The 27,146-nt window shown below is 38.8% G+C and overlaps 1 protein-coding gene across 1 annotated transcript; it reads left to right on the forward strand.

The window, feature by feature from the left end:
• Positions 1-309: 309 nt before the first annotated feature.
• SEC24C (SEC24 family member C) lies at positions 310-26,050 on the forward strand (the record flags this gene model as incomplete). Its single annotated transcript, XM_009701422.1, has 23 exons — positions 310-396; positions 2,981-3,122; positions 4,581-4,759; positions 5,994-6,443; positions 7,690-7,820; positions 9,050-9,118; positions 10,863-10,974; positions 11,798-11,925; positions 14,629-14,767; positions 15,997-16,112; positions 17,394-17,518; positions 17,788-17,979; positions 18,940-19,033; positions 20,260-20,376; positions 20,729-20,899; positions 21,276-21,372; positions 21,655-21,800; positions 22,283-22,421; positions 23,227-23,345; positions 23,729-23,908; positions 24,574-24,765; positions 25,180-25,269; positions 25,710-26,050. Coding segments are annotated over 23 exons (3,356 nt in total), but the record flags the coding sequence as incomplete, so codon positions are not given.
• Positions 26,051-27,146: the final 1,096 nt, after the last annotated feature.

Consider the following 27,146-nt stretch of genomic DNA (forward strand, 5'->3'; position numbering starts at 1 on the left):
CAGTTGAAAGTGCAAACACAATTATCTGAATACCAGTAACAATTAGACTGCTGCTGGATTGTCTTACATAGACTGAGTTTATGATACTATTGACGCTACTATTAGTGTTAATGTATGAACTATGTTGGTGATGTATGTTACGTGTGGTAGAACAGTGAGATGGAGTATAGCTTAAGGAATTGTGTGGTAAATGTGGTGTGGATTTTATGTATATGATATTTTCTGCACTGCAAACTGTCCTCAGCATTGGAAACAGTCTCTTGAAACTTTCTGTCATTGCTTGATTTACTCTGTATTCTGTCTTTCCAGGTTATTTTCCTTCATTGGGGTTCCCTTCGAAGGGCTCTCCTGTATCTCTCAACTCTGACACTTCTTCTCTTGCACCTAACTTCATAGGTAAATGGTGTCCTTTCTGTGGGAATGTTTGTGCTGTGACACTACTTCTGTGCCAAGTTCCCATTTAATATGGATATTTGTCTCAAAGGTGTGGATACCTGGTTATTCAGGCAGAGGTGGGTGGGACACTTCCCAATCTCTTTGTAGGAAGCACTCCAGAAACAGAAATAGGCTATGAAGAATCTTAGTGGAAATTCCTTATGCCTGCAGATTCACAGATAAAACCTGACTTGTGACTAATGTTTTCTGAAGACTGATTTCAAAACCTGAATTGACCCATTCAGGTTCTGTCAGGGAGAATCCTTAGTTTACCAGAGTGCAATCTCCCACTTGAGAGAGAACTAAAACGTGAGGTTTGAAATGATAGCGTGGCAATGAAGAAATGAAAAATCTCCCCAAGCACTAGGAGGTTGTTATTGGACGTCATGAGGTTTTTGTAACTTTTGCTTTCGTTTAAGGGAGAAAAGAAAGTTTTAGTTTCTTTGGCTATAACATAGAAACCAAATATATGTTAGGAATAATTATGATTCCAAAAAACTGTGCCTTGAAGAAGGAAATACTTGTGCAAAACTAGTAATCAAGATGTAAGAATTAGAAACACTGCAAGAAATAATATTTTGTTTTTCCTTCTTTCCAACTAGTGGTATTTTGGGAGAGCTATTTCCAGTGCTGTCAATTTGTTTAGAAGACTAGGGAGTCAGAACTGGGCCAAGACTGTATAGTGTTGGGGGTTTGAGTAAAATCGCAGGCATTTCTCATTTTGCTGTAATCTACTTCCATTTTGAGGTCTGTGATGAGTAAGAGCAATATCTCAAAGGTGTTGAAGGGGCACTTCAGGATTCCTCAAGAGTAATGAATCTTAAGCTAATAAACCACTAGATATTCCTACCTGTTCAAGTGAATTTTTTTTCAGTGGCTATTTGAGCAGTCTGTGGTAATGGTTACAGAAGTATATTTGTGACAAGAACTAGAAAAAGATGACTTCAGAAGCTTTTTCTGAAATAAGCATATATTTGTCAAATTGTATGCCTGTTAAAGTTGAGGGGGGGGAAAATTAACTTAATGTAAAAAAAAAAAAAAAGTGTAGCATCCCTCCAGGAATCAAATTAAATGTGCTTTCAAAGACAAAAAATAACAATGCCAAACAGTTTATGTGTAGTATCAAAGAGATTCCAAAATAGATGGAAGTATATCAAAATAACTGAAAAGGTTTCACAAAAGACATGCCGAAATAGAAATACCACACAACAGATAAATAGTTAGGGAAATTCTTAGCCAGCGGAACAGCAAGACAAAGGTGCTGTAACAGTAGTTTAGAAAAGACAAGATTTAATGAGATGAAGGTATATAAAAATAATAAATGTCTCTGGAAATAATTAAGTCCTGCTGTTCTTCATTTTGAGACTTAGGAGGTTTAGTAATAAAGAAAAAAGCCCAAGAAATTACTGGTTATTCATACAAGATCTAATTAATTCCTTCCTTGATTTTACATCCACAAGCTTACTAAGAATTACGTGTAGCAGATAAGATAAAAATATGTATGAGTTGAAACCTCATGCTTTGGTGTATAAATTATACTGTAGAATTGAGAAATGGCTTCTCTTATTTCCTATTTCATAATGGTTCCTCATAAGAAAGTTTCAGAGTCTGTTTTAAACTTGTCATGCCGGTCACTGTCAGAGACACCACAGTGTGCATGTGCAGCCCTGGTCTCATGAGTCAGTGTACTCTAGTCATCTGTATTTAATGATACGCCGTACATGAAATATGTTCCTGTGTGGTTAGCAGGCATGGTCATATGGTTGTTCTAATTACCTGCATTTTTAACATAATGTTATTAAAATAGAAGTTTATATTCTCTTTTTTGGAAGTAGACACTGCGGTTGGTCTGCTGGTATTGTATCCAGCATTGTGCGCTCTGTGGAAAGTGTGAAGACTTGTTTCTGAGGCAAATATGTTTGGGCTGTGACTGGGCCAGCTCAGTCTGAAAGATGAGAAAGTATTTGTGTTAGCCTCCAACCTTGAGAGGTTGGGAAGAACGGTCTGTGGTGGCCCTCATTATGTTATGTATAAAAGCAGTTAGTAGGATGTGATTTTTGAAAACTGAATCTACTCACACAACCTGCTTACCTTTCACGTAGGGTAAACTGACTTGTAAGGAACTTTAGGTTCCGTGTGAATACTCTGCTTGGTCTGGATAAAAATAATTAGACTTGAAGGGGGAAAAGTTTAACACTTTACTGACAAGATAATGTTTTTTTTCTTCATCAAAAATGAAATTGTCTTTTGAAGACTCTCCACAGTACGTATTTTCAGTACATATTTTCTACTTGGTCTGTGTGGAGATGGTGACTAGTGACACTGGCCAAAAATATTTGTGCTTTCAGTTTTTGCACTTCTGATACAGTTGTATAAATTATTTGTTGCTCTTTAAGTATTGATACATCAATTTGGCCACTGCTAAACTGTTTCTGCTTCCACCCCCCCCCCCCTGCCAGATTTTTTGGAGTAGTTGTTTCAAACCCTTGTTTCTGTGAGTAATTTGGGAATTTCTTTAACATTTTTTTTCCCTTTATATCTGTAGGTTCATTAAGAGCCCCTCCAACATCTGGAGCTCCCCCTCCAGCCTCTGGAGCATCTCTTCCTTCTGGCCACCTGACATACAGTCAGTTTGGACATGGAGATGTGCAGAATGGGATTCCAGCCTCAGCAGCCCCAATGCAGAGGTACATACAAGAAGAGCAAATCATAACAAAGGCCTGCCTTGGTAGACTTGTGCTATGTCTAGACCTTTTAGAATCTAAACCAAACTAAATACTTTGTTTTTCCTGTGGTGGACACTGACTTTATTGCTTCCTTATTGTTCTGGAAGAACATTTTGCTGTAAAGGTATTTGTTAGACAATAAGAATCTCTGGAGAAGAAAAACTTCTGGCAAGATATACTGCATTGGATTGCTGATATACTGTCTACTGGAGAGAGTCCAGCGGAGGGCAACAAAGATGATTAGGGGACTGGAGCCTGTCTTTTATGAGGAAAGGCTGAGGGAACTGTGTCTGTTCACCCTGGAGAAGAGAAGACTGAGAGGAGATCTTATCAATGCTTATAAATACATTAAGGGTGAATGTCAAGAGGATGAGGCCAGACTCTTTTCAGTGATGCCCAGCAGCAGGTTAAGGGGCAACAGGCACAAACTGAAACTCAGGAAGCTTCATCAGAATATGAGGAAGAACTTCTATACTTTGAGGATGACAGAGCACTGGAACAGGCTGACCAGAGAGGTTGTGGAGTCTCCTTCTCTGGAGATACTCAAAACCCACCTGGGCACGATCCTGTGCAACCTGCTGTAGGTGAACTTGATTTGACAGGGGGGTTGGACTGGATGATCTCCAGAGGTCCCTTCTAACCCTGGCCATTCTGTGATATGAGCAGATGTCAGTGTCTGACCAAAACCACTTCTCCTCCAAAGACTTTCTTTGTGGTAGTCATTTTCCCATAAGACATTTTCTGATTCCCATAATCTGTCTTGTTTTAAAACAATTGCATCCACACAGCTGCAGTGTTTGATTCCTTGGCAGTGTGAATTGATCTCTGTCTGGAGCATGTTGTTGTCTGTCATTACTGAACAATTCCTTAGTATTGGTTCTGCATCCTTTTCTGTCTGGTATGGATCCCTGAGTTATCTCCATCTAAAGCTCTTGAGCATCTTCTCCAGAAAGATATTGCCATTACCTCTGTGGTGAAAGTGGCAACAGTCCTACTGCTTCATTCCAATTACTGGTTATGGGGAAAGGTGGTGGGTTTTTGTTTCCTTCCGGTTAAGCTCAGCACTGTCAGCTGGAGACTCCAAATCCTTTGAGCAACAGAACATTCTTACATAGCTGTGCAGGCCGTACTGTTTCTCACTCTGTAGGCTCTGTTGCAGTATTTCCAATTTGTTGTGATAACTAAAATGCTGTAAACATAGAATTTGTATTTTAAGAACTAATAGATTATTTTTTTATGAAAGGGATTCAGATTCCTGCAGGATATGTAATTATTTTTCTGAAACTGAGCTATAGTGCTTCAAGTAAATAATTGAGACCCAGCTAGCGTTTATGTGGTAGAACGATTTTAAAAGGTACAGAGAATTGTAGCTGTTTGTATAATTGGGAATTCAGTGAAGTTTCTCATCTGTCTTCTCAGGCCACCTGCTTCTCAGCCGTTTCTGCCAGGCTCAGCACCCACGCCTGTCAGCCAGACATCTACGTTCCAGCAATACGGTCCTCCCCCAGCCAGTGTACAGCAGCTCAGCAATCACATGGCAGGGATGACAATTGGCAGTACTACAGCCTCTGCTTCTTCCCCAGCTGGACTGGGCTATGGTGAGGTTTCCTGGCTACAGAAATATGCTATTGCTTTTCATTTATGCTAGTAATTGCATAAAAGATTTGTTCTTGTCAATAATTCATTACCATATGGTGATGAGAATTCTCTGGGTGTTGACATTTGCCATAGTAAACAGTAGTTTCATTGACTAATAAGATCATAATTGGGGAAAACAGAACTGAGGCTATTGTAGGGGACAGTGCAGGAAGTACTGCAGGACATGAGTAACAAAAGAGAGTAACAATATTTCACCTCAACTAGGTGAATCTTGGTGTGAAACACAAAACCAATCCATCCCTAAGTAAGCTGTTGGAGAGTAAGCATGCCTTGCCACTGTTGTGCAGCAGCCCAGTCAAAAAAAAAAAGAATGAAAAAGGGCTGAGTAAATCACAAAGGACTGAAATTACTTTGAATGATTCTGTGAAGGGTTTTGCTGGAAGTTGAGAAGAAACTTATTTAAACAGTATGAACTGAACTTTACATCTTTTGTTCTATTGTATTAGATCTGTAGTCTCACTGCTGTAGATTACAGGACTTTTTTTTTTTTTAATTGAAGACTAGAGATTTGCCTTTAGTGTGTGTAAGCTGGTGTGACTACGCTTTGGTTTTATTTAAAATTGTTTTGGTAAAGTACTTTTTGACAAGCACGTCTCACACTCTAACATAGACTTTACAGGAAAATTAGGAGTGGGGGATGCAGATTTCTCCAGCTTTTTGGCAATGTGTTTGTCTACAATTATCCTCAGAAATAGTACAGTGTTAAATACAGAAGATGGTAGTTCCATGCTATTAAAACCATGAAGCTCACAACCATTCTTGAACTACAGGCTCCAACTTAGTGTGGAGTTTAAGATACAAATTTATTTCAATTCAAGAAATCGGTAGACAGACTTGTGATGTTTCTTGTTTTGCATACTCCTGGCTTTGCCCCTTTTTTTGGCCCTGAATCCTGAAATGTATTCTGATTATGTAAATAAGAAGCTCATACTTTGAGAGAGAGGACGATGAAGGAACTATTAAGTTTCAGGTCTCTTGGAGGAGTTTCAGCTCTCTGATCAATTTAGGAGGATGTTCACTTAAAATTTGTCTCTATTAGTACTGGCAAGTCCATCTGAAGAGGAGAAAGTGGTAGACCTATTTAGATGATCTAGAGCAAATGGGTTTTGCTTGCATCTTAGTTGTCTTGAGGATAGAAGAAAATGATGTTGTATCTTTTTTTCTTCTTATCAGGTCCCCCAACATCGGTTCCCCCAGTCTCAGGAAGCTTTAGTGCAACAGGATCTGGTCTCTACACATCTTACACTGCGAGCCAAGGACCCCCTCCTACCAGTGTGTCTCAGGGTCTTCCTTTGGCACAGCCTCCGTTTCCTGGTCAGCCAATATCAACTCAGCGCCTACCTACTCAAGTCCCTGGTTTTGCCCCACCTCCCTCTTCTACAGGGATTGGACCTTCCTCTTACCCTCCTACCACAGGGGCCCCAAGGCCACCTACAATGCCAGGCCCACCATTGCCTGGGCAGACAGTTGCTGCACCACCAATGTCCCAGCCTAATCATGTATCCTCACCACCACCTCCATCAACTATGTCAGGGCTGCACTCTGGGCCTCCCATAAGTGGCCTCCATGGACCACCTCCTCCCACTCATCCTCCTCAGCCAGGATACCAAATGCAGCAGAACGGTGCGTATTCCTAGTATAGGAATTGTAAGTTACATGTGTTCCCTGTGTGCTGCAAACTGAGAGCTGGATTTCAGGTTTGTTACTTGTGGGCTCCTGTTTGCACTTCAGAGCTTCCCACTTGTTTCCCTGTGCTCAAGTCTGGAGGACAAATGCAAGATAAACAATATCATGTGTCAATCTAAGATATTTGTCATACAGATTTTAATCGGATTAATGTAACTAAAGGAATCCTAGCTTACCTACCAAAAAGTTGTTTAGTAATTAGTTCCATAATACTACAAGAATTTGTGATCAAAATTTTATTATGAACTTTAATTTGATGTCTGCAACCTCATCTGTTCAAAAGTAGAGATTTGAAATCCTGAAAAGCCTTATTATCTGTTTCAAAAAATTTGTGGCCAGTGCGCATATACATTGTGTATGAGAGGAGTTCTTAAATGTTGAAAAGGAGTTGCTACTTTTTCTTCAATTTACAAAACTGTGTGTTTTTCTCCTTGTACAACCTTTCACATTTTATGTGTGCTTAGAAGTAATATCAGTTAAGCTTTCTGAATTTTAAGCAGTTTTGGGTGATTTTTTTTAATCGATAACATTTACAGATAGCTAGGATAAAGTAATCATGTGCAAGTGTCAGGATTGAGAATTCCCGTCTCCCATGCAGCTTTGCACAACTGGCCAGGTAAATTACTTTAAAATATCTGTCCAAATTGCTATGAACTGTGGAAACACTAACAGGGTAAATCATGCTGTTATTCCACAACTGACAGAAATTGTCTAAAGTAATATGAGATAACTTCAGGTAGTTACAAAACAAAAGATATAATCACACATTAACCTATAACTGCAATTTCAGACAAGCCAAAACTGCCCAAGAGAACTTCTTGCATAGCTTTATTTTGAGGAATTGCGGGTCATCTGCTAACTTGGCTGTTCTGTGTGCGCTTTCTATTAGGCAGTTCTGCAGTTTAACTTAAATATTCATAGTACAGGATCTTAATGCTTATTGTAGTCATATTATTCTAAAAATAGTTATTTTAGTCTAAAACTCCATGTTTCTTTAAGTCTGGTTTTAAGGATCATTGATAGAGATGTACAGGCCTAAGCTGAAATACTGTGATAAATATGTGTAATCCTAATTAACTGAAACGCATGTGGCTTTTTTTTTTGATGATGACATGGGAAGTGCCTAATGAGGAAACGCCTAGTATTAGCCATTGTTTGATTTTTACTGTCCCTTTCTTGTAAGGTTCCTTTGGACAGGTGAGGGGTCCCCAACCAAACTATGGAGGAGCCTATCCAGGAACACCAAATTATGGAAGTCAACCCGGACCACCACCTCCACCAAAACGCTTGGATCCAGATTCCATTCCTAGCCCTGTAAGCTTACTTTGTTCTTACCAGTGTGAACTCTTCCATAGCATCTTTACATAAAACAGAACTGACAAAGACCAAAGCTGAAAACAGGTTTCTCATTCCAAAGAACATCAGTGTGTTTTCCTGCTTACTTTTGTCTCATATATCTGGCTTCAGTCTTTTGTTATGAATAAGCCCAGAAGCAGTGTTTTTCTTGGCGACTAAGGAAAGGCACTGTGTATGCAAATCAATGCTCTTAATTCCTCAGGTCTTTTTCTGTACTATGTTACGTTTTGAGAATCCTTCAGGGCTTTGATTAAGGTTGTTTCTCCACTTCTGGATTCTTGCTTAATGACTTTCCAAGGTGAACCGATTTCAAATTTTGATGCATGTTTATAGTGTGGTTAACAGGAGATGATTGTAGTGCTTTTCCTTTCCTTTTTTCTATAATCTGTCAAAAAGCTGGTTAGCGGTTTTTTGGGTCATTAAGTCATGACATTACTTCAGTCAAATATGGACAACTTCTCAAATTGAGATTATCTTTCTGAATGCAGGTTCTGAGAAAGGACAGGCAGTGGTATGTAATGGTTAGCAATGTTGGGTAATATTAAGCCTGGCAGTGTTATTGCCACTAGTCTGCTGTGCTGTTCCTTCCACTGATGCTGTTCTGTTATTGTTTCAGAAGACAATAGTTGTTTGATAACAGGAAGCCTTTCCAGGGCAGTGCTTAAAATCAGCTTACTTGAAGACTATAAACATAATTTAGTGTTGAGTTACATCTTGGATCTGGACTGGTGCTGTTCAGAAGTTACTGCTATTCAAAAAAGATCTGTTTAAACTCCAGGTTTATGACTGTATTATTTTAATTTTTTTTAGAATATAAGGAGTCTTTAATTGCTTATCTGCTTCTCTTCTCTTCCACTAAATGAAATCTCAAATGGCTTGTGTCAGTTGCCTTCATTTTAGCATGTTCTTTAAGCATAAATCCTGAATTTCTAACCAAAATGGGCACGTGAGCCACTACCTCTGTTATCGATGTGTTCAGAGCCCAAGCCCAATATCCTGGGAAGGCTGAATTTGGGATCGGTGTATGCTGCAGAAGCTGGTGTTTCCTGTTGCATGAACCAATGTCCAAATGTATCTACTTCCAGTGCTACAGGTTTGGGTAGAGAGAAGTAACACTGTTACTTTTTGGTTTATTATTCTCTTTTCTTTTTTCTTTTTCTGTGGCACTCTTTATTTTTTTAAAAAAGCAACTTAATGAGCTGCCACCCCAGCAGAAACCCAGGCACAGAATAGACCCAGATGCAATTCCTAGTCCAGTAAGTGCTGTATATATGTCAATTGTAGTCTATGTGTTGGTGACCATCTGTGCATGCCTGAAACCTGAACTTGACCTCACTAACCCTCCATCATTAATCCTTTACCCTTTCCTTGCTGTGTTCTGCTTGCCTTATCAAAATGAGTAACACTACACCAGAAGAGGTTGTTAAAATCTTCTCTTCTGCAATGAATGGTGAGGCAATAGAAAGCAGACTATTTCAGAAACAGATCATGAAGAATGTCTCCCCTTCACTTTGCCTGATCTTAGAATATCTCCTTCATCAGATTCCAACTGACATTTTCAGTGTAAACCATCAGTATAATTGTCCGTACAGTGTATGTCTTCTGTTAACATACACACAGCATGAGCCCTTGTAGCCATGTTTTCTGCCAGTTTTGAGCAGAATTTGATTACTGTTGTGGTTGATATACCAGTAGTGGGCTAATGCTTTGAAGTTCTAAAATTGCAGATGAACTCTTTTGTTTTGATGTTAATTCCTGATATAAATCTTCTAGAAGATTAATATGAGGCACGGGGAGCTATAAACATTCTCTCATTATCTGTGCTCATACATAACCATTAAATTTAGAATTTGAGAATTTAATGTTTATGTGTAGAGAATGTTACCTAAAGAAAGAAAAAAGCAGCTACCTTTTGGATGGGAAGCAAAAACTACGTTTGACTTTGTTACCCTTGTATCACTTCTTCCTTGTTTAGCCAACGTCGGTCATATAACAGATACTAGCGGTGAGATCACCAATGTCAGTCAGTCTGTAGACTTTTGAAAAGGGACTAGATTTATCCTAGAGAAGTCAGTGATGCTATGGGAGGCTTTCTGCTGGCAACTTGGAATCCTTAGTGAGAGGGTAGAAGTTCTGCTGTGCAAACTTCTGCATTTCAGAGTTTACTCTAAGCAAAGGCATGTGTGTTTGGTGGCAAAATAATGTCAGAAGAATGATTGCTAGCTTTAATGCTTTCATTTAGGCACCAGTATGGAAATGTAGTTAAAACTGTATAACTCCAATTTTCTGTTCTTATGCAAAGGTCAGTGGATATTTTAGTCAAGTAAAACTGTTTAATGCGTTTCCATTATCTTAAGTATATTTGCATTAATGAAGAATTTGAAATCCTAAGAAATTTAAGATTTTTACTGGCTTTGGAGTTTTAGCTTGATTCATTGACGGGTCTAGTGAAACTTCATTTTCCACGTCCCCAGAATTCAAATCACAAACTCTTGAGCACCACGGTGTAATGAAGACTTCTACCTGAGCTTGCAAGCATATGTCTTTAGTTTGGAGTTACAGTGCTTAGAAATAAATGCATACTATGAAAACAGTGGGAACATGACAGAAAGGAAAAGCCAGGTTATCTATAGAATTTCAGCCTGAGGCTTACAGAAGCTTCTAATTTTAATTTGTCTAGGACCAGCATACAGGGGAGTACTACCAAAATTCCTTTATTGATCTGTGTTTGACTTTTATGAGTTCAGATCAGGCCTTAAAATGCAAAATACTTGGGGAAAAATACTATTTGCAACTTGTAATTTCTTGTTAGTCATTAAGTACTATTTGAAATCAAACTGAGAGGTGACTGCTTGACAAAACTTGGTTTAGACTTCTTGGTTTTAGAGATGGTAATGTTTACCTCAGGTCGCCTTTTCACTGCCTTACAGATACAAATTTTGTATTTTACAGTATTTAACATTTGGAGGCTTGGTTTCAATGTGGTGTTTTCCATCATAGATTCAAGTGATTGAAGATGACAGAAGTAACCGTGGGTCAGAACCATTTGTCACTGGAGTGAGAGGGCAGGTCCCACCTCTTGTTACTACGAATTTCTTGGTCAAGGATCAAGGTAAGATATCTTTCTTTTCCTAAACAAGCCCCAAAGAGTCAGTAACAGAACTGTTTATGTCTTTAAAGGAAAAGTTTGAGGAATTATTTCAGTGGCTAGGGAGCCAACAGAAGCTTAAAGTTCTGTGTTGATTTGGTCTCAATTTAGAGTCTTCTGATTGTTTGGTAGCTAGTAACCAATTCGCAAGTAAAAAATGTTTTCGGAGGCAGGTAGCTGGGACCGGCATTAGCAGGGATATCGGAAAGCAGCAAATGAAGCCTCTTCTGTAGAGCTATATCAACAACAGTTAAGAACTAAAATTTACTAGCAATATCATTTGAATTGGACTGGGAACTGTATTTTTTTATATCAAGTGGGTTATCAATTGGTCCATGGGCTTCATAGAGAAAATGTATTTCATCTTCTAATTTCCCACGCTTCTTTTGAGATTTAAAGCTCCCATATAACTTCAGAATCTGATTCTACAATCAAGTGCTTTACTCTTCAGCCAAAATTACAAAATCAAAGAGTAGAAATGTTTGAGTTGAGTTTTCTGCCTATAGTATGTTTTAGTCTGCAAAAAGAGTAAAAAAAATTTTTAGAGGTTTAAGTTGATGTGAAGTCAAGTTCGTTTTGAGTTAAGGGCTTTTATTATATGTAGTTAATCATAAAGAGGCATTTTTTTTGGAATTCACGTTTTGCATAGATTGAAACTAATTGATTGTTTAGATAAGCTCTTGGTCTCTATGGCTTAACAACGCAACTGAAGGTATCTTTGTTTCTGTTCTTGAATATAAAGTTAGCTCGTACTGAAATTTGTGGGGATTTTTATTTTGTTCCTCAGGTAACGCAAGCCCCCGCTACATAAGATGCACGTCTTACAATATTCCCTGCACCTCAGATATGGCCAAACAGTCCCAAGTTCCTCTAGCTGCTGTCATAAAACCGCTGGCTACTCTACCCCAAGAGGAGGTGAGAACTGTATGCAGAGCTACATATGCACTGTATGCACTCAGAACTTGTTAGGAGAATGCTTTTAGATGTCAACATTTAACAGATAAATTGAGAAGAAATGTTTAGGTAATGAAGACTAAGTAAACATTGATTCTCCCACAAGGGTGTGTTAGAGATCTGTAAGGCAGAAGAATGTTGTGTTCAAAACATTTAACATTTTGATTGCCTTGATAATTTCAACTTTTTTACAGTAACTGTTAAGCACTATGACCAAGTGACTAAAATACTAGGATGGTCACAAACGCATACACTTCTGGTTGATCTCAATTTCTTTCTTGGCCTAAAGTATTTAAATGGCTACTAATCACTGATGTTAAGTCTCTTCTAGGATGTCAGTTGTGGAATTGGATGAGACTGTATGAAGCAGCACTGGTTCAGTTGTCTAATGTCCATGTACATGCACAGCACTGCGTGGGTTAATAGCACAAGACTGAGTACTGGGCACTGCTGAGCTGCACTTCTATTTCTGCCCTTGCTCTGTGCAGCACTAATTTCCTTCTAGGTGTAATGTGTGCCTAGCTAGCCTTTTACCCACTCTGGTTGCTGAGAACATGAAAGCTTTGAGAATATTAGAGCTAGAAATTTTATAAAATATTCTAAATACTCTGGCTACTGTGTAGTGTTAGCCTGCTTGGAGCAGTGACGTAAAGACAAATATGCTTGTTATATTTGAATACATATGTTTGCATTATTCTGTGCCCTGTTAAACTTAACTTTAGCATCTGCTGAGGAAAGGAATATCCTCTAGGCTTTTACGGGTTTGTTTTTCCTGCTACATTTCATTACTTTTCCTAAGCTATGGTTTGAATTTTGAAAACTGGTTTGTAATAAAACTGAGTTATGAAGTTGATTCCTGCATTGCTGTATTGTGGCTGGAGTGTAAAAGGAGTGCAATGGGAGAATGAGAAACCTGGAGACTTATGGAGCTGCACATTTTTAGAGAAGCTTTACAAACAACTAGATGTTAGGTCTCCTGATGTGTTTGTGCTTTGAACAAACACTTGTGATATCCAGAAGAAACAAGGCTAGGAATAGGAAGATTGCCCTGGAGACTGGTCAGCTTCTAGCATTGGGAAGTTCTTTATGGCAAGGGAAAACTCTCTCTGGAGGGACCCTTCCAACAGATGAAGACTCAGCTATTTGGAGCAAGAGGACTGTAAATAGAGCTGAAGCTTAACATATCAGTAGTGAGAAGGTAAATGTCATGAAAATACAACATTGAGATAAATCTAGAATATATAAAAATTCAGCACCTGGTTGCCAGATACAGGACCTTTGCCCTATGTTAATGCACAGTTCAGAAAGCAAAGCTTGAGGCTTCAGAAAGAAGTATCTCTGTGCCTTCTGGGAGTTAAGTGGTTAGTGACAAGTTATGCATAGCACTGCATGTTTACAGCACCCTTGTAGTTTGTTTGCATGCATGTTACTGGGGGAGAGACAGGAAAAAAGCTTATTGTGTGGAAGTACAATATCAACATTGCCTGGCAGTCAGAAAACTTGAAATTTTGTTTCCTCTGAGGAGGTCAGCCTGGGTGACAGGAGCTGAGAAATGCTGGCTGCAAAACCATTGTATTGTCAGTAAATGATTAGTGGGGTTGAATGAGAGATGTAATGCATCTGTGGCATGAAGAGGAAGAAGGTGACTCGAGCAAATGCTCAACCTCTGCTCAATGAGTATGTTGTTTCTTAAACATGATCAGAGGTTTAGGGTGACTGAGAGAATTAAGACTGGACAGCTTTAGTGTCAGAAAAATTAGAAGTAGTTGAACTTTCTTTTGAGCTAGATTCTTAGTTATGAAAGGTGCTTTGAATTATGAATGCAGCTTGTAGCTTGCATGAGTTCTGTCTGAATACTTTTAAAGTGCTTCCTGCTCGTTCTGAGGTTGGAAAGCTTCAGAAGTTGCTGAGCATCATATTCTGGTTTGGCTGCAAAAAGAATATATTATCAGTAATAGTTCAAAAACGGTATCACTACGTAACACTTTTGAGGACTTGCTATACAATGGGGTCAAGACAAGCAGAACTCACAGATATAATGTATTTCATGGTGGACTTCAAAAATAAGTCTTATCAACTGAAATTTTTAAAGATAGTCTGGATGCTCTATGTTCTTGAATATATGGAATGCAATGACTAGTTTCTATTTTGTCAAAAAGCCTGCTTTTTACAAGGGAAAAATATTAGAGGTGATGAGTTGCTTTTAAAACACCCAACCTGTGGTGAAACATAAATTGTATGCTCACTCCCATGAGGTTATCACAACTGTTCTTTGCATGGCTTCAGTCTTTTGTATTCATTTGGGATACATCTGTGCTGTGTGGTGTGGTACCCCTGCTAGAGCTCATGCTCCTCAAGCAGGCTACTACATAAGGTAGTGCAGCACCATGCAGAATTACTTGTTTCTGTCTAAGTGGGATAGCCCATTAATGACTGCAACCCACAAAGAATGACTGTGCTAGAGCTTGAGTTGAAAAGCATTTACGAAACAACGTGTTCAGGCTTCCCCCACCCCCTGCACTCTCTCCCACAGCTGCCAAAATGCCAAATCCTGTGCAACATGCAGGGCGATAGTTTTAAGCGCTGCACTATGTGTGGCCACTTCTTTCTCATCATCATGTGACCTTTCTCTTCATTTTTTTTTTTTCTTCCCTACTTCCACAGGCCCTTCCTTATTTGGTAGACCATGGAGAATCTGGTCCTGTCCGATGTAATAGGTGCAAGGCTTACATGTGCCCTTTTATGCAATTCATCGAGGGTGGAAGGAGGTTCCAGTGTTGTTTCTGCAGCTGTGTCACTGAGGGTAAGGTTTCTTCTGGAAATCAGTCTCTAGGCTGTATTGGAGTCATCTTTGAGCAAGATGCAAACAAATAAATCTTTATCGTGTTATGATAATTTATAATGTATACCATGCTTTAATATGTGTTTAGTCTTGTAAAAAAATTCATTATAAAACACATTCAGTGCTCAGTTCTGAAATGATGTTCAAATTAAGTAGGTGCCTATGCATTGCAGTATTATTGTACCAAATTTTTAACATGAGGTACTTGTAGCATAATGTATGGTGGTTTGAAAAATTATTTATGCTATTTTCTTAGGGTATTTCAAACATATTTTTCTGTGATGCTGAGATGTACGTCTAGTCAGTAGCATGAGTTAGGATTTTTTTTGTTGTGCTCACAAAGCCTGTTTAAACACTGCTTAGGGATGAGATTGCAGCTAAATCTGCTACAGCTGAATAGGAGTGTTCAGTATATGCCAGTTAATCTTAGTTGCTCTTCTAAATAAATATAAAACATGCTTCCTTTTAAGCAGAAGTCACTATGTGCTCATAGCATGACATCCATAAATTTGTTTTGAAGGCACAGTGGAATGTAAGGTACAACAAACCTTATGGTGATGTTTTGAGTGTTTCATTTCATCGCATTGGTGACTTTAGTTGGACTGTTTGTCCTTATCAGGTCAGTTATGCTGTACAACTGTTTGTACAAACCAAAATGGGAAGCTGACAGGAGTTAGAAGTGGCCAACTTTAAAAAACTGTTTTGTCTGGTGATTTTCAGCCTATGTGCATTTCCTGTCCCTGCTTGCTCAACAGCTGTATGAATGGCTGTACTTGTAACAACTGTAGTTTGCCTCAAACTCTATTGTAAGCCATTCATTACTACCTGTACAAAATTGTTATATTTTCCCTTTGGACTTAAATCCTTCAGAAGAATCCTAAGAGCGTGTTGTAGTGACATTTCTGATATGAGATATAAAATGAGAATGTAAAGGAGGTTCAAGAAAAGTACAATAGTGACTGTACAGTGTGCCACCCGGCGCATAAGACAAACTGGAAGCAGTTTGTATTTATTGGCTTTAATGATGCTCTTAAATTGCATTAATATTTTTAGTAATACGTGCATGCTATCACAGAGTGCTAGCTGGCTTTTGTGGAGTTTTGTTTGAAACAGCTGTTGTCACATTAGCTCTCTAGTCACAGTGTTTATCGTGGGCATGTCACTGAACTTAATAATTTTTCCTTTCCCAGTGCCACCTCACTACTTCCAGCATTTGGATCATACTGGAAAGCGGGTAGATTTCTATGACCGACCTGAGTTATCACTGGGGTCTTACGAGTTTCTAGCAACAGTTGACTATTGTAAGGTACAGTAGTATGTGTTGATTACTGTATTTTGCTTTACTTTTAAATAAAAAGCCTATTTTCCTAAAAGTAAGAATGATGTGAATTGTCTGGGGCTGCTTTCTAGCCGGCAGAGATAATTAACAGCACTAATCCAACCCACTTCATTGTGTAAAATAACGTGCTTGTCTGCTTACTTCCCAAAGCAGAGGAAGTCTTGATCACACATGACATAATTTTATTATAGCTGCCTCTGTCGTTCTCTTCTGGAGCTATATAAGCAGCTATAGCTGCTGTTACCTTAGCAATTCTGCAGGAAGGACTCTCTTGCACTAGTCCTTGGGGCAGAAAGAGAATGTAGGAGAGATTCAAGAAAAGTACAATGATAACTATGCAATGTGCCACCTGTTGCCTAAGACAGACTTTACCTATCGAACTTAAATTTCAAATACAGCCATAGTGGTTAAAAACAGAAGAACAGTGTAGAAATATATATTGTCAGAGCTGGTTCACTTTTAAATTAAAGATTTAAATAATAATTAATTTCTAAGGAACAGGAAAAATATGTGCAAAGTGTTTATTAAAGCAACTTATGTCTCTGCTGAAATAAATGCTGGGAAAATAGATGTCTAAATGTTGCAGCTTTATACTGGTTACCTTCTGATGCCTCAGCTTTACTTCAAGTTAAGGGAAAAAACAATTATCTTCTAACAATGTAAGAAGCATTTTTAATTCAAATGAGATGTGATCTTCCTAGCTTTTTTGAAAGTTCTTCTGGTTTACTTTTGTTCTGTGTGCTCCTCCCAATATGACCTGTAGACTTCAGAAAACTGTTGACTGAAACAAGTTTTTCTTTTCCCAAAGCAAACCTGATATTTCAGTAGAAGGGAAAGGTTGCAGTTCTCACAGAAAAAAATCTTTTTCTTTATATTGATGAAGTCGCCTATAACAAGTCTGGTCAGATTCCAAAGTCTTGAGAACTGGCAGGAAACTTCCCTGTCTACTTACCCTATCTGGCCTAGTCACATAAATGGACGATTTAGTTATAACTAGCCTGTTCTTCACTGAGCAATGGTGAAATCAGTCTAGGCTGTGTAATGCCAGTCCATTTCAAGCACAGTGTGGTTATGTGTCTGTCAGCTGGGCATGGATGGGAGAATGATCTGAAGAAACTACTGCTCATGAGTAGAAAAGTACATGAAAGCTATTAGAGTTTTGACCAGCATTCATGTTTCTGTGTTACAAAGCTGTTATGTGGGCTGCATTACATGGCCATAATGTGACTTCTTCCCTCTCTTCCACAGAATAACAAGTTTCCCAGTCCACCTGCTTTCATTTTCATGATTGATGTGTCTTACAATGCTGTGAAGAGTGGTTTAGTGAGGCTAATATGTGAAGAATTAAAATCACTCCTAGACTACCTGCCCAGGTAGGTATATTGTTTACTACTGTAGCCAGTCAAAATGGGGGAAACTATCACTTTTTTCCTTTTAAAAAATGCTAGAAATTAAAAAATTATTTGATAATACTATCAGGCTTTTCTGCAGAAAAACACCAAGCAGAACATCTTTCTGGATACCTTTCTACATGAAAATAAATATTCCTACCTTTCACTTTTCCCTTATCTCTTATTGTGTTGGCTGCTGTGTAATGATTTCACTGTATACTTAGATGTGAAGGCAAATATGTCTCTTACAGGGAAGGCAACATGGAAGAGTCAGCCATTCGAGTGGGTTTTGTCACCTACAACAAAGTGTTACACTTCTATAACGTGAAGAGTTCACTTGCACAGCCACAAATGATGGTTGTCTCAGATGTGGCAGATATGTTTGTGCCACTCCTTGATGGTTTTCTGGTGAATGTGAATGAGTCCAGGACAGTTATTGCCAGGTAACAGAAATTGATTTACAATGTGTGTAGTATGCCTCTTGTTTGGCAGATTAAAGTCTTGCATGCCTATTTGTCATGTTATTCATCTAGAAGTCACTCCATGTATTTTAACTTCCTATATTCTTTGAGATTAAGCTGACAAAGCAGGATGGGAAAATTCTTGGGGTAAGAGTGTGTTTGGCTCACACTGCAGCTTGGCAAAATGTATATATAAGGGGATTTAGTGCAGAAGGGCATTTCTTGGAAAAAACACAAAACAACTAGAATGATGCAGGGTGAAAGTTGTAAGAGTACTGAATCACTGTCTTTAATGCAACTGCCTAAATAACTGTAAACTGAGACAACTGTGGTAACTAATTTTGGTTCTGTGGAGAAAATTGAACGAGTGGGGTAAAGAAGATAAAATCTAGAAGGAAAGAAAGATAAATTAGCAAAGTTTTGGCAACTATTTAACATGATACTTGAACAGTAATTAAACAATGATGTGTAGCTAACTACATTTTTGGGAACTAGACCTGGCACTGCAGTTTTTTGTAGTGCGTTAACAAGCATAAATAGAAAACTGTGGATTAAACCTATTAATCCTTGAATAGTACACAGGATGCCTGGCAAACAGAGGCCAAGTGTCACTGGTCTTTCCTAAGAGTTTACTTGCCAATATATATTGGAATATACTAGAAGAGCAGGAATACAGAAGATCTGTTGGAATAGGCATCAGTTGAGGTTATACAGCAAGCACTGAGGATATGGATGAGAGAAGCTAATAAAGAATGAAAAGGCATCCTTTTTTTTCACAGATAAATGATGAGATGCCAAATACTGTAAAAATTATGCAAATTTACAGACGTGTTAAGGACTGCTGTTTAAACCACCTCAGTCTCATAGGTCATCAAGTGCAACTGTGTGTCTTTTCCAATTAAATGGAATCTTGAATTCCTTCTTTTTCTTATTCTTTGCTAGCTTGCTGGATCAGATTCCAGAAATGTTTGCAGACACAAGAGAAACAGAAACTGTTTTTGCACCTGTGATTCAAGCAGGGCTGGAGGCGCTGAAGGTTAGTAAATGCATTGTCATGGCAAATTGTTTTCAGTCTGAGTACTCTGAAGTTCATATGCTGTTAACGCACACTAAGACAATTCTAAAGCTTTTCATAAATCTCCTTGTGGTAGATGCGCTACATGTAGGGAGTACTTGGCTCATTCTTCAAGACCATGTACCTCCAGTTCTATGTAGCTAGTTATCTGTTCTCTGCCCAATTTTTTTTTCAATAATTTTTGCTCAAAAGTACGAGACCTGTGGCTTACTCTAAGTTACCTGGCTGGGTTCTACTTTGAACAGTTTACAAAACCTGACAAAAAAAAAAAAAGACCCTCCAACATTCCAACATTGAAACCAAGTGGCGAAGTCTGTCATGTCTCATTGAGGAGTTCTGTAATATGGTGTCTTTCTAACCCTGTGCTTGAAGCTCTGGAATAATTTTAAATAAAAGGAGAGGATGCAATCTGTTGAAGCTGCCTGCAACAATGTGCTAACCAAGTAAACCTTTCCTAAAGTTCTTCCATTCCAGTACTTCATCCGGATAATTACATGCATCATCTAACTCCAACTTGTATATACTGATCAAACTGATTGCCTGTATGATTCCATCCAAAACTGTTCATATAGCTCTATCTGTCTGTCATGTAAGTCCATAGAAGTCTCTCTTAAACTCAGTTTTCATGACAATTGTTCATTCGAGAAATAATATAAATTACTAATGGATTGTTTACATACTGCATGTGTCAGAGAAAATAACCTACTAAATATTGACTACTGTTGGTTAGTGAATAGGTTATTCATGTAAAATTAATTATCTGATGAAGCTCAGGTTACAAAATCTTTTGCCATTTCTGTGGCTCTTCTCCTTCTCCATAAACTCAGTAGCTGCGAATTAGAGAAGGAGGCAATCTAACATGTTTGTGCAAAATGTTTTGTAGCTGAGTCCTGCTTATTGCTCTGTGTCTCCTTGGAGCCAGTCCTTTTCTCCCTGCCATGGAACTAGCACAGGTCCAGGAGAACTGAAACTTGCTTTTCTGTAACTGACCAGTAAGCTGCACTCCCTGTGTTGGATACCACTGAAGTAACCAAGTGATCACTGAGCCTGTGTGTCTGATAGAGAGCCTTCTTGACATAAAGAAGTGAAGTAATGAGGATCCTTGAATGCTTGTTCTTGAATCACAGTTTCCCTTACAATTTTTATAAATGTTTCTAACCTGCATTATTACACTTGCTTTCCTGCAGGCAGCTGAGTGTGCTGGCAAGCTCTTCATTTTCCACACTTCTCTGCCCATTGCAGAGGCCCCGGGGAAGCTGAAGAACAGGGATGATAAGAAACTAATCAACACAGATAAGGAGAAGGTAATAATGACTGGCATGATGCTTACATAACAAGTCTGGTTTATACTTTTTATGGGATAAAATAACTCTAAAGCAATGTTTTAAAAAAATTGCAAGGGTAACACGTAATGTAACCATCCCAGCTAATATCTTTTAACATTGTGCTTTTATCTTCTGTTCTCAAGCAGAGCTGTGTAGATTTGACATCATAAGGACAGCTGTGGTATGAGAACAAGAAGAGAGAGATCTAGATTCTTATACAGGATGAAATACCATAGCAGGGTGAAAGTGTATTGACTGGTATTATAAACTGGATCTCACTTCCCTCTGCCTACCGCAGACTTCTGATCTCATCTCTGACTTCCTTTTGTAGACTTTGTTTCAACCACAGACAAGCTTTTACAACAACTTGGCCAAGGACTGTGTGGCCCAGGGCTGCTGTGTGGATCTATTCCTGTTTCCAAACCAGTATTTGGATGTGGCGACACTAGGTGTAGTAACTTACCAGACAGGAGGCTCCATTTACAAGTATGCATATTTCCAGGTAAAAGTGACATTGACTCAGACTGCTATTTGATCTAAATAAGAATTATTGTTTAATTAAGAGTTCTTTTTCATAGTGTGAACCACAGTGAACGAATACTTCTTTGGAAATAAATTGCTACTTAAATTTCAAGATTTTCACCAAAATTATTTTATTAGCTTTACGCCTTTACACAAAATATCTCTATTAATAACAAGAAAAGCTATGCTGTTACCTTTTAGCACAATATTTTATTAGCAGGGCACTGAGCCCTGCATGATGGCTGATTTTTAGAGTAAGACTGCAGGAGATAGTCTCTTTTTTTAAATTACTTTATGGTTTATGGAGCAGCTCTGATTTATGGAGTATGAAATTTGAATTATTGCTTGTGTTCTAGCTGGAGGCAGACCAGGATAGGTTCCTGAATGACTTGAGAAGAGATGTCCAGAAAGAAGTGGGTTTTGATGCTGTAATGAGAGTGCGCACAAGCACAGGTGGGTGTTAGCATGAATGAGTCTTAATAAATGGATCACTTGAAGTATGTCATATGGGAAGTAACAGATTTTTTTCCCTAATTTAAAACATCTTGAGACTAGGCTATGCAAAAAGCTTTGCTAAAGCTTTGGAAGTCATAAGACTTTTGTCGAGACTGAGCTGCTGAAATCTGTCAAGATAACTTAGTATCACCGATGACAGGATTTTCAGGATTCTAAAGGCTGGCTGTCTTGTTATTCTGTAAAAAATTGTGGTTTATGTTGGGGTTTTTTCTTTTTTAGGTATTCGAGCAACTGACTTTTTTGGAGCTTTCTATATGAGCAACACAACTGATGTAGAGATGGCAGGTTTGGACTGTGATAAAACAATCACAGTGGAATTCAAGCATGATGACAAACTGAGTGAAGACAGTGGTGCACTCCTTCAGGTGAGGAGGGAGGCTTTGTAGGAGAAAGAATTGAGTTGACAATTTAGAATTGTCAACAAAACTGTGTCCAGGCAGAACCAAATCTCATCAGGGGAGAGTGCCAGTTGCAGAAGAGGATGAGGTTGCTCTGAACTGAGTTATTAGACACTCCTTCACAGAACTGTTCATTCTTTCTTTCTGCCCCTTACTATACCCTTAACTTTTCAGCATACTTGTTCTCAGGGTGACCTAGACTACTTCAAACTACAGTCTGTTTTCCAGGACCAGTTCCCTTTAATACAAACTAACATTGCTGCTTGTTATCTTTCATTGATTCCGACACTTAGCATATGCTTTTAGCTTATTGTGCAAGTCTTTTATATAATTATCTTATTTGTTTAGGCATCTGAGTTCTAGTTTTTAATGAAGTATATTCAGACTCTGCCTTTCTTATGGTAGTAGGACTTAATTTTTCTGTATCCTGGCATTTTTGTCTCCTACAGTGTGCTCTGTTATATACAAGTTGTGCAGGACAGCGACGACTCCGCATCCACAACCTCTCCTTAAACTGTTGCACGCAGCTTGCTGACCTCTATCGAAACTGTGAGACAGACACGCTCATCAATTACTTGGCTAAATATGGTAAGTGTAAACATAGTAACAAGAATTGCAACCTTTAACTACTGTTAAAATGCTTGTTGTCACCCAATGACATCTGTTTATTCTCTTTGCATCAAATGTCAGATGGCAATCCTGATACTTCAGTCATTTATGGGAAAGCGGATGAAGCTGTGATGATAGTATTGTTGCTTAGGATTAGAGGTACAGATGGAGGGTGTAGGATTATCCTTCACATAAATTCTGCTCTAAATTTTTTTAATAGAGGTTTGTATTGACAACTGTCTGAATTCTATCTTGTATTTATTTATGGACTGCTTTAGTTAGTTCTTTAACTGCTACAGAATTTTGCTCTGGGAATAGGAAGTGGTGGCCTTTGCTCATAGATCTGGGTTAAATATCATACTTTTATGTATTGTAGCCTATTTACCCTTTCTAGTTTGCAGTAAAAGCCTACAAATCCATCAGAGATTTAGAGTTGTATATGTTTATTGCCATTAAAATGTAAGAAACAGTCCATTTTTAGGCAATTAAAGAAAGATGGCCAGGTTATAAAAGGAGTTTTTATAATACTCTGTGCTTTCAAGTATGACTAAGTGTATTTTAAAGTACATGAGATAGAGGTTGAAGAATATGTAATAAAATGGAATAAATGAGCTTCTTCAGATCTTTGATAGGAATGTATCATCTCTTTCCCACAAGTTTGAAGGGGAGAGGAAAAAAGACTTTCATAAACAATAGTTGTTTGGATTTACTTTGTGGAAGTAGTGTTGGGGGTTTTTTACTGTTTATGTCCATAGCTGTCTGTTTCTTTCCTCTTTTTGTGCAGCATATCGTGGAGTTCTGAGTAGTCCAGTAAAGACTGTACGAGATGCACTGATCAACCAGTGTGCCCAGATCCTAGCTTGCTATCGAAAGAACTGTGCTAGTCCATCTTCTGCTGGCCAGGTAAATTTCAATGCTTTCACTTGAATCACAGGCTCAGATATTGAAAAGTGATGAGAGCTTCTTCCTACCTAGCCTACTCAAAAAAAGTCGATTGCTTTCCTCAGCAGAAATTTGCAAAGAGAAGACTCGGGGAAGCAGAGAGACTGCAAGTAAAACTATAGTTCCTAGTGTCTTCTTGGACATCTGTCTGGGGCCCAGGAAGGACTGCCTGCTCCAGGGAAAAGTTTTATGTTACTTTTGCAAGTCCATGATATAATTAGACTATCCACTTTCACTCCTCACAGCAGTATCACACTTTGTTGGTTCATGCAAGCCTCGTTTTGTCAAACATAAGCTTATTCGGCAAGACAGCTGACCAACTTCTGTCTGCTTGTGACTTGTAGCTGATCCTCCCTGAATGCATGAAGCTGCTTCCTGTGTACTTGAATTGTGTGTTGAAGAGTGACGTCCTTCAGCCTGGTCCGGAGGTCACAACGGATGACCGTGCCTACATTCGTCAGTTAGTCACATCCATGGATGTGGCAGAAACAAATGTTTTCTTTTATCCTAGGCTTTTGCCCTTGGTGAGTAATTCAGGATATTCTTACCACTTGAGACTTGCTGTTGTCTTGAGTCATCGTAAGGACTGGCATTTGTATTTTAGCAAGGGAAAGCGATTTGAGAAGGATTTGGGGTCTGCCACCTGTTGGGAGGCTTCACTTAATTCCACTCAGTGATAGATACGTTACTGCATCTTGTGAATTTGTTGGGGGATTTTTTTTCCTGAGCTGTGAGCATATGACTAGTGGCAAAGAAGACACTTTTGACATTTTTGACCCTTTCACAGTCTTTTAAAAGTCCTAAAGCTTCTTGTAACTTTATGTAGTAATTTTCATCATTGCAGGGCGACTCCACGTACGATACTGACTTTTCAGTACCATAGTTGCTGGAATAATGCTAACAACATTCCTACTCCAGGAGGCAATATTGGAACTACAGAGTAGTTTCACAGAAACCTTGTGTTCTCTTTTGCTGACCAAGAGTCTCTGATCTGCTTCTGTGTCACATCCAGTAGGAAAACTAAGCTAATGAAAATGATACTTCAGTCACAGTTGTTGCAGTCATGAGTCATAAAAATGAGGAAAAACATTGGGGTCTTAGTGGCTGAAATTTTCAGGACTTCATAAGATGTTCTTGTTTTATAACCTTGATTTTATTTTATTTTATTTTTTATTTCACTCTAAAACAGACCAAAGCAGATGTTGACAGTGACTCCTTGCCAGCAGCAATCCGGAACTCAGAGGAACGTCTATCCAAGGGTGACATATACCTGCTGGAGAATGGGCTGAACATCTTCGTATGGGTGGGAGTCAACGTGCAGCAAGGCCTGATCCAGAACCTCTTTGGAGTGTCATCCTTCAGTCAGATCAGCAACACCTTGGTGAGCTGGATGGCAGTGCGAGAGCTAGTGTCTGTGATTAGTCACCCAAAACTTAAAACTATGAGAAAGCAAGTTGAGAAAATTGTGGTAAATTTTTCATACTAGGAACAAGAGAAGCACAGGTTTGTCAAACTAGTTGGAAATCTCTGTAGTCTGGGCATGTCAGGCATGCTTTTGCCTAGCTTTACTTGACAAGCCACATCTCCACTCACAGTGAGAACAGTTGATGTGTAAATAGAATGAATAATTGACTTTTAATTCTGATATCAAGTTATATTCCCTTTTAACTAGTTGAGGTCAAAGAGATGGTATGTTAACATCTCCACCGTTACATAATATGACAAAACTGTGGAGTTTTGTTTAATGTTGCTCTGCTTCACATGACTAATGGGGATTGGGTATCTTTCATTCCAGAGTACCCTGCCTGTCTTGGAAAATCCCTTTTCAAAGAAAGTACGATCTATTGTTGACATGCTTCAAGTGCAGAGATCCCGCTACATGAAGGTAAAAAATGTCCCCTATTCGTAGCTTTAAATCCCCTTCCCTTTTCGCAGAGCAGGTGATGTCTGGTAATGCTGCAATGCTGAGCTTTTCCTGATATCATAAATGTGATTCAAACATAAGGTTTTCAAGGATCTGAAAGAAATTTTATTACTAGTTTTGGACTTCTGTGTTTACCATAATTCTAAAACTAATTTTTTTTGAAACCTATTATAATATACTACTGCACAAACCACATACATGGTATTTTCCTTTCACTTAGAAAGGATTGAGACTTAACCCAGCTTAGTTACAGAAGTCAAAGCACATAAGCCATATCTGCTGAGATTCCGGTTATTTTGTGTTTGGATTTTTGAACTGTTTAGCTTTTTTCTGTTTTTTCCAAGGACATTAATTCTACTAACTACTCACTGTTGGTTTTGTTCTTGTTTTGTTTTTTGTAGTTAATAATTGTGAAGCAAGAAGATAAGCTGGAAATGCTGTTCAAACACTTTCTAGTGGAGGACAAGAGCTTGAGTGGGGGGGCTTCATATGTGGACTTCCTGTGTCACATGCACAAGGAGATTCGGCAGCTACTGAGCTAGAGGAGGGAGTGGTGCTGGAACTCAACAGTGACATTTCAGTCTCCGCTAGTGACCTGATCAAAAGGCCCAGCGCCCTCAAAAAGGACAACATAGAAATCTGTACAATTCCATAATTTTTAATACACATTGCATAAGCAGAAATCCTTTCAACCTCTCCCAGTCCCGTATGAGAGATGAAAAATTTTCCTGGTGAGGGCTAATAAATAAAAAAAAAAAAAAAGGCCTTTGATACCAGGTCTTTTACTTGCATCTAAATTGTTTCCTGTGCTTGGCAGGACTTCACCCCCCCACCCCATGCTCGCTAATCCTGTCGTAATGAATGTAGTTTTCTTCAGTTCACTGTACATGATTCAACATTGGGTGAAAAAGCGATAACTCTTCAAAATTTCTGGTAGTTGCTGTGTATTTGTATGGGCACGTGTGCATGCTCCAAGTGTGAAGAGGATGTGCAGGTGGGGAGGACAAGAGGCAGGTCAGGTGATTGGAGATGGAGCAGCCAAACATTTTGTGTCTTCTCTCAAGAGGGAAACATGATGTTGCAGAGCACACATGTATCATGTGGCTGCCTGAAATCCATGAAAAGGAAATGAGTGGTAAGCCAGGAGTCAGCAGGGCAAATTTCTTTCCACAATCTTCCCTGTACTTTAAGTTGCTGTGCAGATCTGTAATGGAGTAAATAATAGTTCAGTGAGCAACAATCAACAGCTGCTGAACAGCGTAGGGGTAGGGATGGTGCTTCCTGTTAGCATGTGTGGTGACTTCTTTCCTACGCATTGCACGGCTCTGTAATGTCCTACTCAATCTATGTTCCATGGCCTCTGCTGCAGAGCTTTCCTGTATATACAGATGGTGGTGGGAACAAAAGCCTCTTAACCTTAAGCAGAAAATACTTTTAACAATGTCATGTGGGGCTGTGTGGGAACTGGATGATAAGGAAGCGGCCATTTTCAACCATATTATTGTGAATCATAGCAAACAAGCAGGAATTTGATTTATACTGATGCAAATTTGATACTGCTTTGTACCCTGGAATACAAGGAAGGGGATACAAAAACTAAGATTTAGACTTTACTGTAGTAGGTATTGCAAGTACCTGATTTCGGTTATTGAAAGCGTCTGGGCCATAGTGAAGAGTTTCATTACTGGATGTTTATAGCCTCCCCCATTCTACCTACTGATCAGCTTGCACAAAACCTTTTTATAAGCCTGTTTGTTAAACTAAAATACCTCAGACAGATTAATCCATCCACTTTGGCCACTCTGCTGCTCCATTCTGCAAGGGTGGATGAGAAGACT

Source organism: Cariama cristata, unplaced genomic scaffold (assembly GCF_000690535.1).
Source record: "Cariama cristata isolate BGI_N322 unplaced genomic scaffold, ASM69053v1 scaffold38595, whole genome shotgun sequence".
Taxonomy (NCBI): domain Eukaryota; kingdom Metazoa; phylum Chordata; class Aves; order Cariamiformes; family Cariamidae; genus Cariama; species Cariama cristata.